This window comes from Indicator indicator, chromosome Z (genome assembly GCF_027791375.1).
Source record: "Indicator indicator isolate 239-I01 chromosome Z, UM_Iind_1.1, whole genome shotgun sequence".
NCBI classification, from domain to species: Eukaryota; Metazoa; Chordata; class Aves; order Piciformes; family Indicatoridae; genus Indicator; species Indicator indicator.
In genome coordinates, this window is record NC_072053.1 from 72,308,818 (window position 1) to 72,324,323 (window position 15,506).

The following is a 15,506-nucleotide window of genomic DNA, read 5'->3' on the forward strand; positions in this document are numbered from 1 at the left end:
TATCTCCCAGTGATCTATCCCAGCATGACATTTTGTGAAAAGAGAGTGATGAGTGTGTGGAAGATGTAGCTGTCTTTAGCCAAAAAGAGAAACACCAGGAGGAAATGACAAAGCAGTGCAGTGACTGTCACTTGTGCTCCTGTCTGCCACAGAACCACCAGATCAGAACCCTGGCAAGCTCCCTCTGTCTCTGAGGAAGAGGCTAAAGAAAGTGAAGATGAGGGAGCTGAGAATGAACTGGCACCTCTTCAAGTACCACCACCTGAGCACAAAAAATCCCTAAGTCCCAGCACTGTAGTTGGTGTAATTCAGAGCAGCAACTCGGTGATCAGACGCAACTCGGAGGAAGTCTCTGAGGGCTGGAGCCCGACCATGCCACGTGTGCTGAGTGTGACTTAGAACTCAAGGCCTGTAGGACTATGGTCATGTGTAGTTTTCTGCTTAAAGATATCTAAGCAGAGTGAAGTTGTGTGTCAGTCACAAACCTCCCAAGTGCCAAAATGGGGACGGTCACTCATGTTTCTGTCTGCTCCACCTGCAGACAGAAGGTTATTGTCAGCTCTGTCTGCAGGTGTCTGCAGTTCTGTCTGCTCCTGGTGAACACACCGGGGGGGTCAGAACCTCTGCTAACTTCCTTAGTTTCTGATGAAGAGGAAGAGAATGAGGACGAGGTGAAGGAAGTAGAGAAGGAGGTGGTAGACAGGTAGGAAGAGTAGGAGAAGGATGTGGAAGAGGAGTAGGATTTGGTGGAGGAGGAAAAGGTGGTGGAGGAGGAAGAGCAGGAGGATGAAAAGGAGGTAGAGGAGGAGGAGGAGGAGGTGGAAGAGGAGAAGAAGGTGGAAGAAGAGGAGGTGGAGGAGAAGAAGCATACAGTGGAGGGGCATGATGTGGTGGAGGAGGAAGAAGTGGAGAAAAACAAAGGTGGAGGAGGACAAAGATGAAGAGGAGGAAGGAGATGAGGTGGAGGAAGGAGATGAGGTGGAGGAAGGAGATGAGGTGAAGGAAGAAGATGAGGTGGAGGAAGGAGAAAAGGAGGAGAAGGACGATGAAGAAGAAGATGATGAGGAAGAGGATGATTGAGATGAGGATGATGAAGGCATCCTAGAGATACTGAGTACGTGTTCTGTATTCTTTGTCTGAGAAAGCAGTGCACTGTGCGCATGTCTCAGCATTACAGGTACAAATATTCCTCCTCAGTTGAATCAAGAGTCACTCACAACTCCCTACACAAGGTGTGACCACATTGTGGGAAGTGAGAGAGGACTCTGGGTGTTGCTTTTACCTCTGAAGGCAGCTGTGACTGGACTGACTTTGCCTGATTCCTTTATGCCAAAAAGGCAAAGATAGTTTCTGGTTGAGCTGAAGGCTATGACCTGATCTGCTGCATTTTCAAGTGAGTGTCTTTCATTTTGTTTCTCTCAGGAAGTATTGTGAGTGTGGGACCCCCAGACAAGAAATACTTAGAAATGGAAGAGCTTGGCCAAGGGTAAGTCCAACTACAGTCGCTTCTACAGCAAACAAGGGCCAGGCCTTTTGCTGATGCAATATGAAGCGTGAAATTGGGCAAGCTGCAAATATCTTCAGAGACTGGGTTTAGACTCTCCTGTCTCTGAGTGCTGGTCAGAAATTAGAACCGTGGTCAGAAGGCCTCATCAAAGACATCTGAATCTTACAAGGATTTTCTCATCCACCTGCAGTGCTGCAGTTTATAACTGCTCTTGGAGATCTATGTAGGATCTGAAAGTTCTCGGCCCTGCTTCTAACCCTGGGCATATCCATCAAATTCCATAGACTGGAACACCTAGAAAATATTTTCAAATCTGAATTGTGATAAAAGATGCTACTTACAGTGGCAAAATGGAAATTGCAGAAGTTAGGAAGTGCTAGGATTGCATTTCTTTTGTGTCTCTAATGTCCATATGCATTTTCTTTCTGTTCAGCAATCAAGTCAAGAAGAACAGTAGTTGCTAAGTAATAATCAGAAATGGTCAAATTGCTAAAGTATTCCCAGCTGGGTTGATATGTTTGGACAGTAACAAAATCCCTTCCTGCTTGCAAAGGGTACATGAATCATAACAGTGGTGAGAAACTAAGCCCCTTTCAGGCAACTGTAGGTGCAGGGAGTGTTGATAGAGATTTCTGGTTGAATATTTGAAGAGCATTTCTACATATTTCACAAGGCCAAATGTCCATGGCCTTGTGTCCTGTACCTAGCACCCAAGGCAGCAGAGAATTGGGGTGCTGCTGTGTAAGGCACTGAGCTCCTGTGTCTAGCAACAAGACAGTTTGGCACAGCTCGGCTATGGCACTCCAAGAGCACTCACTGCATGTTCATCCTGATCCTGTGCAGCCAACTACTCCAGTTAAAGGTTTTCAATGTCATTTCAGGTGACCAGAAAGCACATTAACATCAAAAAACAGCCTAAAGACCTCCCCCTTTCCCCTCTTCCCTCCCTCTCTCCTTCCTGATTCTGTTCCCTTATCTTTGAGGGGGAGTGAGGCCAACAGCAGCCTAGGCAGAGGCCTGGAGCTGGCAAGCTGAATTTTTGCTGTGTCACACAGCGTTTGGTAATGGGAAGGTGGTGGTGCAGAGAGGCATACTCTGGGGGACATTCAGGCCCAGGATTTTGGCCTTGTTGGAGGGAAGTTTATAGAGGCTTTGGCTTAATAGGCTTCTGTATTAAGCCCAGACTATGGCTTTTGTGTATTTCATATGCTTTGCACTGTAGCACTGTAGCATTTATTTATGAATAGCACTTCCATTTAATCTTCCAATATATTCTGTATTTCTCTCCAAACCATGTGTGGGAGTCTTTAACTACTTTGAGAGTCTGGTTACATGGAGTCAGAGAATGGGTTGGGTTGGAAGGGCCCTTTTTAAGGGTCCTCTAGTCTCCCTGCAACACCTCACACACCTTCAACTAGAGCAGGTTGCTCAGAGCCCTGTCCAACCTGAGCAGGAATGTTTGCAGGGATGGGGCATCTACCACCTCTCTGGGCAACCTGTGCCAGTGCTTCACCACCCACAGCATAAAAAAATTCTCCCTCATCTCTAGTCTAATCTCCCCTCTTTTAGTTTAAAATCATCACCCCTTTTCCTCTTTCAGCAGACTCAGATAAAAACTCTGTCCCCATCTTTCTTACAGGATCTATTTAAGTAGTGCAAGGCCACAAGAATGTCTTCCTGAAACTTTCTCTTCTCCACCCTGAACAAGCCCAACTCTCAGCCTTCCCTCACAGAGGAGCTGCTCCAGCCCTGTGATCATTTATTGTGGCCCTGTTTTGTATTTTCTGAGTATATCCAATTTTAGCTGGTGGCAAAATACCAGGCAGACACTGCTCCCACTGCCACGCAGAGCTGAGTCCATCTGTGCTCTGTCATGTGTGTGCTGCTCTGGTCTTGGTGCTGAAATACCTCCATGGCCTTCAGAACAGCAGATAGGCCTGGACACTTGTGGGACAAACATTTGCTAGAGGTATTGGGGTTCCCTGAGGAATGGTTTATGCCCCTCAGCTTCTTTCACAACAACAAAAGCCCATGTCTTTAGAAAACAGAAACCTAAGTAAGAGATTTGAGGTTCCTGAGAGGAACAAGACTCTAGGACAGCAGCAGCATTCCCAGCATGCAGGCAGGGCCAAAATCCCAATCAGCACTCAGAACACCTTTAGAAATGGATTGGTGGGATTATGGATGGTGCCTGCCTGTGACAGCAAGGTACTGAAGACACAGGTGCAGGTGGTGCCCTCAGTCCTGTTCGTGCTTATTCCTGGTGATGAGAGGAGCACTGCTTGAGCCTGTGTAATGGTTCATTCCTTGTTCTTCTTCTGGACAGCATCCATTCCTCAAATTAGCCAGGCCACTCTCCAGCTTGACTCCACTCATTGTGGCTCCAAAGGAAGCAAACTGCATCCACTAGGGCCAAGGGCAAACATTCCAACATTCTGACCGACCTGACAACATCTCAGGTCTTGGCCTGTAGAACAGAGGGGTAAATGAACAAGCCAGCAGTCTCTCCAGAATAATGACTCCACCACTTCCCTGGGCAGCCTGTTCCAGTGTCTGATGACCTTTTCCTTATATCTCATCTGAACCTCCACTGGTGCAGCTTGAGGCCATGTTCTCTCATCCCATCAATTGTTACCTGGGAGAAGAGGTTGGTCCCCACCTGACTACAGCCTCCTTTATAGAGTGTGGTGAGGTGTCCCCTCAGCCTCCTCTTCTCCTGGCTGAACAGCTCCAGCTCTCTCATCTGCAAGTCATAGGACTTGTGTTCAAGACCCTTGACTGGCCTCGTGACCCTTCTCTGGACACCCAGCAGCACCTTGATGTCCTTCATGTAGTGAGGGACCCAAAACTGAACATAATACTTGAGATGTGGCCTCACCAGTGCTGAGTACAGGGGTAAGATCACCTCCCTGGTCCTGCTGGCCACACTATTTCTGATACAAGCCAGGATGCCCTTGGCATTCTTGGCTGCCTGAGCACATTGCTGGCTCAAGTTCCATCCACTGTCAACCAGCACATCTGAGTACCTCTCTGCCAAGTAACTTTCAAGCCACTCTTTCAAAAGCCTGTAGCCTTGCATGGGCTTTCTGTGACTGAAGTGCAGGACTCAGCACTTGGCCTTGTTGAATGTCCTACAGATGGTCTCAGTCCACCTGAGCCCACCTGAGCCCACCATCCAGCCTGTCCAGATCCATCTCAGAGCCTTTGATATACATATATAAAGACAACTGGCCCCAGTGCTAAGCCCTTGGGAACCCTGCTTGTAACTGGCTGCCAACTGGATTGAATTCCATTCACCACAACATTTTGGACAAAGACATGCAGCCAAGGGATGGAAAATGTTGGCTAGAGGCTGACATTCTCCTGTGACAATTCAGAGCAGGACTGAGACCAAAAACTTGGTAACACCTCAACTCTTAGCCGGCAGGACAGACTGAAGGCAGTAGTCATGGTTCTGGAGGTAGGAGGGAGACCAACTCAGTCCTTCCAGGAATAAAAGAGAATAATTTGTCTGCTTCCTGGTTTTGTGGCTCCTTTATTTATTTGTAAGATGAAACAGGGGTTAAGACAGTGTAACAGTGTGAGAGCTGAAATCCCCATCCCACACCGACAATAACCAGGCTAGCTCAGTCTGGAAGCAAATGAAAGCTGTATTTACAAGCAAAACTACAATCTATGATGAAATGAAATGAAATGAATATGTACAAATATACACTATTCACAACATTTACAAACATGTACAATCAACAGAAAAGCACAACCAAGGCCCCTTTGCTTCCCCAAAGGGGTCTTCCCCAAGCGGCCTCCCCTCTCAGCCAGAAGAAATCCCCCCAGATCCCTGTGGCAAAAGGCAGAGAGTCAAGAAACAGAGAGGCTGTTAGATGTAGCTTGTCAAGGTCAGTGTGTTATCATCTGCCAGAAAAGAAGAAGCAGACAGACAGAAGCTGAGCAAGCTGAGACCCAGACTGCCCAACTCCCCAACCCTGTTATGAGTAATAGTTGTTAAACATTTCTATCTCTCCAATGGAAGTGTTTAGAATAATCATTATTTTGCTTTCTTACACCCAATAGTGACTTATTTACATTCTTTCACTTTCTCTGCTTGAACTTTGTGATGAAAAATTAAAAAGACAGTCTTGAAACCATCATAGACAAGTAATGACCCAAAATGTTTTGTTGCCTCCACCATTTGCAATGTGAAGCAAATTCAGATGGAAGAATCCCTTCCTTCTCACCCTGTGAATAGGAGGCACATTCCCTTTTAAATTGTTAGTTTCATCATGGAGACTTAAAGACTCTTTAATGTGTTTTCTTGCCAAAGTTTGGCATTGGAAAAGGGTCTCTTTCAGTCATGAACAGTCAGATTGCTCTTGCCTCTGGAATACAGCCCCCTCACTGGTGTTTGCACACTCATGGACTTTGAGTTGATGAAGAAAGTGAGATTGCAATTCTGACCACAGCTGAATCAAGAGTGGCCAGACAAATGGTGCTGTTGAGATACAGGCTTTGAGCTGTGAAGATCAAGTGTTTTGGGGCATGTTTTTCAAGTGTCTGACACAGTGTAAGGCCATCCAGCAGCTACTCTGAGTAGTATGGAATGAGGATGCCTTGTGTCCACGAGAGGCACTTAGAGGCACGCAAAGCCTTTTGGATTTAGACTGCAGGCTTGCAGAGGGTGGAAGACTGTTGTGGATCTGGACTAATCCATTCTGCTTGCTATTAACAGTCATAGAAACAGAGAATGGTTTGGGTTGGAAGGGACCACTAAAGGTCATCGAAGGCATTACAGAATGTCTTTGAACTGCCAGTGCCACCTGGTGAAAGATGTGGGTGTACTGAGTGGGGCACGAAGAGTAAGTACAAAACATGCTTGCAGAAGGGCCAGGTAGAACAGGTACACATAGTTCTGCTAAGTCATGTGCACCAAGAAAGAGCATTTAAACAGAAGGGAATCTGGACAGGAACTGCTATAACCCCTGAACTGTGTCTGCATCCAGAAGAGTAGAGGACCTTCTCCTGGATACAAGAGAAAAAATCCCCCAAGGTGTTTGCCATGTATATTGAAAGACTAAACTTCAGAAAAAGGAAGCAAATGAAGTGATGTGAGAAGAAACAAGAGAAAACAGCAGTAAGCAATGTGTTATGGGAATTGGAAGAATGTTTCTGATGCTCAGACCTGGAGCAGAATAATAGTGGAATAATAACATGCAAATCATATTTAAGTAATGCCAGTTAGGTTGTGAAAGTGATTATATACCTCTTGTTTGCTTCTGATAGCTTCTCTGTGACCTTAGACATTTCCCTTTCCTCCTGTTCTCAAATTTCTGAGTACTTTAGGAATGAGGGAAGCAATTCTCACATTGGGGCCAAAGCAGATATTTGTCCTTTCCAGGCTTTCTTTGCTATAGATGGAAGCAGGATCCTTATCCTGCATCCATACTTAAAGGCTGAAAAAGATATAGTTGTGGTGGGAAGAGGGTTTGTTTGTTAATTTGTTTATTACTTGTGCTGGGGTTTAGAAGCAGTGGTTTAGAACAAGTGTCATTTTTAACCAACTCAGTGCTTAGAAAAGAGGGTAGGTGGTATCAGGAGAAAAGGGGCATGGAGAGGTGTAGACAAAAGTCTTAAGATTGGGTCAAGTGACGGTGGCAAATATGCCTTCTGAAATATGGGTCTGGACTGGATGGCCTCTGAAAGTGTTCTCTGGGTTGGTATTGGTAAGGTTGTGTCTTCAGTGAAGTTTGGCATGAACAGACAGAGCTGTGGAAATAGAAGAACGCTTTCAGGAAGGCAGCATTTCCCTTGTTGACAAAACTAAAACAATTGCTGAGAAGCAGTATTTATTTCCCAGGTTTGTTTGAAGTTACTGAATATAGTGGCTGTTGCTGGAGGCAAGACATTGGACTTGATGTGTAAATGATGCAATTCAGTATGGGAAATCCTATTACTCAATTTATCTTTATAGTGAAGTACTACAACAACACAGAGGAGCAAGTTATTGCATAGAAAAACTGGAAGTGTACTACTGTAGAGTTTCTTGTCAGAGAAGTGGAGAATAAAATCCTGCATAGTGATCTGGATTTATGTATTTCAAATCCAGAAGCAGTTTCAGGAAATGTAAACAAACTCAATACACCCTTCCATATGCACTAAGCAGTGCTTAACGCCTAGGTGACTGTATTATGGGTTGAAGACTAAGTGTCCTATCATAGAGGTAAAATCTCCTTGCTTGTTAGTTGAAGGCATCTCTGACTGGCCCTCTTTGGGTAGCATGGGAGGCTCCACTGGTCACCACCTTTTCATTTATGGGCTTGGGTAAGACCTGTTTCCCATGACGCTGTAGGCTGATGTAGTGTGAGAGCGCTGGGTGTGTATGTGAGGCTTTCCCTGAATTAATTCCCTCTCCTTTACCATTTGTTAATGGTTTGCCTAATGATTTTCTGGGAGTTAGATAAATAATGGGGGGCAGGAGGGTACTTTCGCTGACTGTGTTAAGACTGCTGCTGTGTAACTCTTTGTCCTGGTGGTAGTGTGGTAGATGTCTAACTCATCTGGTGGGTGAAGATACCCCTGCATTGGTTAGACTTATTTTAAATGCTGACACTTATGACATGCTCTTTTCCCAAGGAGTTAGTTTCAATGGGTCAGTGTAACACACAAATTATGCTACACTTGTAAGTCCAGATGCATACGTTCTTCCAAATACTCAGAGATCTCCAATTCCATCCATGCCTTAACCTCTTCTCCTTTCCTTTTTCAGCTGTACACTGCCATTGTCAACAGTCAGGTGGCCTGGCATCTCATTTCCTCCAAGGAACATGCAAACAAAGCAACTCCAAGCATTCATAAGCAAATTGTGATTTTATGCAAAACTCCAGAATGTTAGTTAAGGCAAGATAGTCAAAACTGTCATCTCTTTGTGCAGTATGAGACCTGTTACATCAGGGTATGTATATCTGCAGTATTTGGGTTTATTCTATTATTTTATTGCATTTCATCCATCCCTTTTTGTCTTCCTGGAAATAAAAAGAACATTGCAAATAGAGCATTTCACATGATTAATAGGATAAAAAATGGTTTATTTCAAAATTACTTCTTGAATTTTCAGCAGTTACCAATGCAAAGAGTAGCGGATTTAGGACCTATCTCTTAAATTCTCTGCCTTACTGATATTGTTCCTTGAATAGTGACTTTTAATTGTAGGTTTGCTTAATTAAAAGGTACTTCATCTTCCCATAGGCTATCACACAAGCTTGTAAAAAGATTCCTTATCAATTCTACCTGAACGGCAGATCTTAGATCAGTACCTACTGTTCTAAACTATGCAAATTCTAGAGAAGATAGTCAGAGCTTATCTGTTGTTAGGTACGCCATTACCTTTCTCCCTCCTAGCGTTGTGTGAACTCAAGGAAGAGCGTAAAAGGCCCCAAGCCACACAGGAAGACTCAAACATCTCCTCTGAAGCGCTTGAAGTAAAACATCAATGTAAATGGCCAGATACGTACTTAATGACCAGCAGTTAATTTTTGTTCATAAAATAGTAGCGATGTCAAGCTCCAGCATTACTGTCAGCACCAGCACTGCACGGACACGCACACATACTGAGCAAGGGGCTGCTGCCCCAAGCCCTTGCTTGGGTTTCAGGTACTTGGTGGCTTGCGGGACAGACGATATTCACGCGGCCCCGAGCAAGGCTCACCGTCCGGCAGCCTGATCCCCGCTCACAGCACTGCTGGGAAGGGCCGTCAGAGCCCGGGCTGAACTCCAACTCGCGCCGAGATCCTGTGGCCGGCCGCGGCCTGCCACTGTGACAAGAGGGCCTTAGCACCGCTCTCGCCGATTGCAGGCACTTACAGCCGCATAAGGGCAAGTATAGCTCAGCTTCCTAGGGCCTCAGATCCCGGCCACCCTGCGCGACTCCTGCCGAGCAGGCGGCAGAAGGGACCGGGTTAGGTAAAGACAGAACCCGGCAACCACACGCGGCAACAGTACCCCCTGCCGGTTCCACCGCTTCCACAGCGGCGGGGGAATAGCCTCTCCGCGTCCTGATTGGATAAACCTTCTCCAGGGCTCTCCGCGCCCCGATTGGGCGAAATCCCGCGAAGGGGCGGGGGTGCCTCACGTGAGTGAGGACGACGGTCTCTACGGCCTGTCGGCGCCCCCTGGGGGCTGCTTGGCAGCTCTCGCCATCTCCTGCTGCGCTGGCATGGAGCGGAGCTCTGCAGCGGCCGGCAGCGGTGCGGCCCTGGACTCGGAGGACGAGAGCTGCGGGGGTCTGTGGGATCTGCCCGTGGAGTGCAGCGAGAGGCGACCGGAGTGCGCGCGCTGCAGGTGACGCGCGGAATCTGGCCGCCCAGGAGCCGCCAGGCCCTGGGGTCCGCCCGTCTTTCGCCCTGGGCTGCTGGAGGCTGCGCTCAGGCCTTGGGGCGGCGCGGCGCGGTGGTGGTGGGGGGGGGGGGGGGGGGGGGGGGGGCGGGGGGCGGTGCAGAGCTCGGGGTGAGCTGGGTTTGGTTGGGTAGCAGCGGGCAGGGCACGGTCAAGAAGGAGGGAAGAAGTGGGCCTCGGACACGGGCAGCAGCTGGTGTTTGGCTGAAATCTGGCGCGTTTCTGTGTCTGTGGCAGAAGAAATGCGGGTTTCGGCGAGACGTATATCCGTCCCTCGGCAGCGGAGGTCCGGGCAGTCGTTGGCAGTTTGTCCCGAAAGGACCCCCCGTGCGTTCGGCGGGGGCGGTGCAAGCGCTTCGGCAGCGCTTGGCCGGAATGATGGTGGGCAGCGGGCAGGTGGGGAGTGCCTGGGGTAGCTTGCGGAGGCCGGCAATGAGGTAGCGTAAAGTGGGGCTTGGGGAGTTTACTAAGAAGAGTCTGGGTATCAGCAGGCGTGTGACTGTAGCCGCACTGGCTTAGAGCTCAAGCCTCTCTTTGCAAGGCCAGCCTGCCTCTGTGGCACCTGGCCAAGGTGTGAGCTGTTCCCTGGAAGCTGTGGGAAGAGGAGGGTGCAGTGTCCCCTAAGTGCCGTACAGTGAGGAACCTGCGACCTCAGTACGGCTTTGGTGCTTTGTCAAAAGACAGCAAGAAACGAACCTTATCCAACAGCTGTCCAGAGAATTTTGGAATCCATTGTAGCTCTGGGGAATGGAGAGGTAAATCCTAAACTGGATGTGAACTCGGGTATCTTTTTAAGTCAGGCAGGCAGTTTTGATCAAAGAAAAATGTCTTGGAACCTGCTTTGATAGAGCTTTCTGTCCTGTCAATGGAGTTGACAGTAAGTCAGTTGTACCTCACCTGAAAAGTTTGCAGAACTGCCAGAAAGCGGAGTCCCTTACAAAAGTACTTTGCAGAATAGTCATCTCCCTGCTTTCTTTCATAGTGAAACCTGGAAGTATTTGCTCAGCTCATCATCACCATGTAGTATTACACCACGAGCTTCTTCAAGAGCTCTGAATGACTTACACTTGCTGTGAGGTGCACAGGTATGGTGAGAGCTGACACTGAAAGCTATGTAGGGGCAGAGGAACCAAGGAGCATAAAAGGATCACAGAGCTGCTTGCTTTTTAAGAGAGAAGGAAAGTGGCAACTTTTTTTAAATGAAAGTTGTGGTGGGAGATCTTGATGCAGGAGTGAATTGTGTACTCAGTCTGGTTTTGGAGTGTATCCTCTCCCTCCTCCTCCTCAGGGATGTAGCGGAGTTATGCTTGCCACTGAGCACAGCATTCTGTGGTGTGACTTGCAATGAAAGTGAGTAATTTAGTGACTTAGGGTACATTGTGTGAAGTAATATGAGGAAGCTTGCTCACTACCCTGGACATTATCTCATGATGGTGCTGGCTGGTGGCAGGTATCTTTACCTGAATTCCTTGATTTTCTGTACTACAATGCAGGGTTTTTTTTCCACTGCAAAGCACCCTGATGAATGGGATTGTAAAGTATTTGGCATCAGTGCTTATAGTGGTGATGGTTTGAATTCAGTAAAAAAAGCACAGAAGAAAGAATTCTCCTTAGCATCATCTGGTGATTCCTCATGGGGACTGACAAGGGTTTGGCTGTGTTTTTTTGGTTTTGTTTTTTTTTTTTTACTCTGGCAAGCTAGCTGATTTGCCAGTTTTCCTACAAGTGCTCACTAAACCAAGATGTGAAACAGAAATGTGGGAGTAAGGCAAATAAGTTTTTGTTTTGGATAGTGTGGATGGCTTGAGTGTCCTGAGAAAAAAATAATGTTTCTGTTATGTCTTTGAGATGTAATGGTGCCTATGGTGGTTGTGAAGAAAATGTCAGCATGTGCAATAACTTGTGGTGGAAAATTTGGAGGAAGTAACACGAATTTTACATTTTGAAGGTTCGTCTCTGTAAGTGCTGGTTTGACCAAAGAAACAAACAAGACGGTGAAAAACGATCCTTCTCACAGTTGGTGTTTGAGTTGGCAAATGGCTGATGCAAATGCAGTATGTACAGTTGACTTCGTGCTGTTTAATTTTTGAGGCTACAGTTTAATGTGCATTGTGTTTGTCTGCCTAAGCCAAAAGTTTAGTGGTCACAAACTGAATCACTATTGGTGGTTTGAGCAGTTCTTAAGGCTTTCTCAGTTCCTGTAGTAGGAGAACTGCTGAGGAATGTTTTCAGGAAAAACTAAGTGAGTATCATTTCTGGTCTATGGGCATTGCTCAGTCTCTTGTGTGCCATCACAAATCCCCACTGGAAACAGTCCTCTACATTGGCAGGACTAATTTGTGTGGTAAAGTTAGGGTAAGAGCCTCTGGTGTTTTTTCAGGTTCTGCTATGATGCCAGCTGTTACAGGGTATTTATATTTAAAGAGTGGAAAAACTAGTGAAGGAATCCTAGGGAATTAATCTTGAATACCAATGCTTCCTTTGCCTATACCTGAAATATTAGATGGTTTACTTAATCTGGGTACTGTGTGAGTGCTCATGATCATCTTAAGAGGTTGATGATGGTGCATGATGGCATCCTACTGCTGCTTCTTTTGAGGAAAAATATCTTATAAAGGCTGAGTCTGAAGACACAGTGTGGTGTTTCTCAAGACAGTAAATACAGACAGTTGCTTCATAACCACGTTGGCATAGTGCTTAAGTGTGGATGTGAATTTTAAAGTTTAACTATCAAAGAGCATGATACAAACATGCTATAATGCTTTTAGGAGTGCCTGCTGCAAGGTGATAGCTTCATAGCCTTTGATTTCTTTGATGTTCTGAGAAATGAACTCTAGGCTTTTGTTTTCACTGCTCTAAGTTTATTGAAGTTTTTCAGTGCTTTCCCTGACAGTATTTATTCCTTATTACTGCCTAAATAAACTTTTCTAACTGTAACTGTATTGCCCTGTGGTTCATGTCTTGTAAGAGCTGACAAACTGTTCTGTGGAATATTTAAAAAAACCCCAAACTGTCATGCTTTCCCTATTACATTTGCATTGAAGAAATAAAAAAAAATCAAATGACTAGATGACAGGCATCACTTGAGAGAATGTTATTAGTCCATGTTCATAAGTGGTGTATCAAAGGAAGTTTTTTAGAAATTGTATTAGTAAGTTTAAAAACTCCTAAATCAGAGTCATATTTTTGCTGAATTTATTCATTTTCACTGAGGTTAAACGCATAGAGTTGGTTTACAGGTGTATCACACAACAAATATGTTATCAAAACCCCAACAACTTTAATGATAGAAAGCTTAGATCCTGTTTTTAATGGTAAAAAAATTTGTGACTTACTGATATTTGGTTATTAAACTTGTCTGTTTGTGAAATATCAGGGAAAAAGAAGCTTTAGACACTCCCAGTTATTACAGCAGCAAAAAAAGCTTCATTATTTCAGAAAACAGGAATTGCTTAAGGGTCACAACTTCAGGAATTGGCTTAGTTTTCCATATTTTCAGATGTTTGCACACTCAAGAAGTGTACTCTGGATGATGAGGTAGCAAGGTGGATTGTGAAGTGGATGAATGAAAGAAGTCCAAGAGTTGTGGTCAATGTGATGTAGTCTAGTTGAAGGCCTGTATCTAGTAGAGTCCCTCAGGGGTCAGTACTGGGACCAGTGGTGTTCAATATATTCATCAACGACCTGGATGAGGGAACAGAGAGCACTGTCATGAAGTTTGTTGATGACAAAAAAATGGGAGGAGCAGCTGACACACCAGAAGGCTGATCTGCCATTCAGCGGGAATTGGACAGGCTGGAGACTTGGGTGGGGAGAAACGTAATGATGTACAAGGACAAGTGTAGTTTTGCATCTGGGAAAGAACAACCCTGTGTACCAGTATAGGTTGGGGACTGACCTGTTGGAGGGCAGCTTTGGGAAAAAGGACCTGGGAGTCCTGGTGCACAGACGGATGACCATGAGCCAGCAATGTGCCCTTGTGGCCAAGAAGGCTAATGGCATCCTGAAGTATATTAGAAGGGGTGTGGCTAGTAGGTTGTGAGAGGTTGTTCTCCCTCTCTACTCTGCTCTGGTGTTATGAAATAAAGACGGGATGAGGCAGAGAGTTACTAAAAAAATAAAATATTTATTAATTCAAACCCTGCTGCAAGTGACTACGTACAAAGTTATGAAAATTATATAGGGTCTTATGCTCAGTTGAGAATATCTCCAGAATATAGGAATGGTTACAATAGTTGAGGAACAATATTTGGAAAAGGTAAAATATCCCCACTAATAAGAGGCAGGCTTTCCCTGGAGACTCCAGGAAATATTCCAGTTTTTTACTCACAAGGTGACATTGTTAGCTGTGAGAATTCCTCTTATGGTCTCCGTTTTGAGAAGGTGTTCCAGAACTGACAATATAATCCATGCATGCAAGGCAAAAGCCACACAGTGAGCAAGAGTGCTTTGCAATGAGTGATAAGCTTTACAGATAGGGAGCTTTGCAGCTGGGGAAGAGCACACACTTTTTGGCTCACTCCTTTTTAATATCTCCAAAGCTAATTGTTGTCATAATGTCACCCAAAGAAGCAGGAAACTCAGCCTATAGCATCCTGGGCTTGCCAAAGCATGGAATTCTGTCTCGTGACTTGGGGAAGGGTCCATGCACACTGACCCCAGCCCTAGGCAGGAAAGGTTCCTTCTCCTGCCCCTTTCCCACGTTTTTCTCTTTCCCCCATCTTGACTCTTCAAGGGGGAGGAGGAAGGAAGGTTTTTGAGCACACTACCACGCCTGGTGAGGCCGCGTCTAGAATATCGTGTCCAGTTCTGGGCCCCTCAGTTCAAGGAGGACAAGGAACTGCTTGAAAGAGTCCAGCGCAGAGCCACAAAAATGATTAAGGGAGTGAAACGTCTCCGTTATGAGGAGAGACTGAGGGAGCTGGATCTCTTCAGCTTGGAGAAAAGGAGATTGAGGGAATGAACTCATTAATATTTATAAATATGTAAAGGGTGGGTTTCAGGAGGATTCAGCCAGGCTCTTCTCAGTGATGTTCAATGATAGGACAAGGGGCAGTGGGTGCAAGCTGGAGGAAAGGAGAGTCCACATAAACATGAGGAAAAACTTGTTCACTATGAGGGTGACAACACTGTAATAAGCCACCCAGAGAGGCTGTGGAGTCTCCTTCTCAGGAGGCTTTCAAAACCTGCCTGGACATGTTCCTGTGTGACTGCCTCTAGGTGATCCTGTTCAGGGCAGGGGCATTGGATTAGATGATCTTTTGAGGTCCCTTCTAACCCCTAATATTCTGTGATTCTGAGAATTTTTTCATAAGCAATGAACAGAAAAGTGCAAAGAGAAGTGTCTCAAAAAACCCCAAACCAAAACAAAAAAGCTTTAGATATTTGCCTTTTCAACTGTGGAAGTTAAATCCTGACAAAGAGATCTTTCACTTTGGCAGCACATGGTGTGTCCTTCCACACTTCTTCCTTATAGCTTGAGCAGAAAAGGTATTTTCCCGGTCTTCAACTCTGTCTAAGGGTTCTGAGTGCATCTAGTGACTGAGAAAATACTTGAGGATGGGCTGCCAGAGCTTCCTGGGAGAGGTTCAAAGCCAGGTCCGATGAGGCCTTG

General features: G+C 45.8%; 1 protein-coding gene across 1 annotated transcript in view; it reads left to right on the forward strand.

Moving 5' to 3' along the window:
* Positions 1–500: 500 nt before the first annotated feature.
* The window catches only part of DTWD2 (DTW domain containing 2), an 84,311-nt gene continuing 69,305 nt past the window's right edge, over positions 501–15,506 (forward strand). Inside the window, exons 1-3 of the mRNA XM_054397623.1 lie at positions 501–703; positions 1,423–1,486; positions 9,576–9,838. Coding sequence (XP_054253598.1) covers positions 501–703; positions 1,423–1,486; positions 9,576–9,838 — 530 coding nt within the window. The remainder of the gene's footprint in view (positions 704–1,422; positions 1,487–9,575; positions 9,839–15,506) is intronic.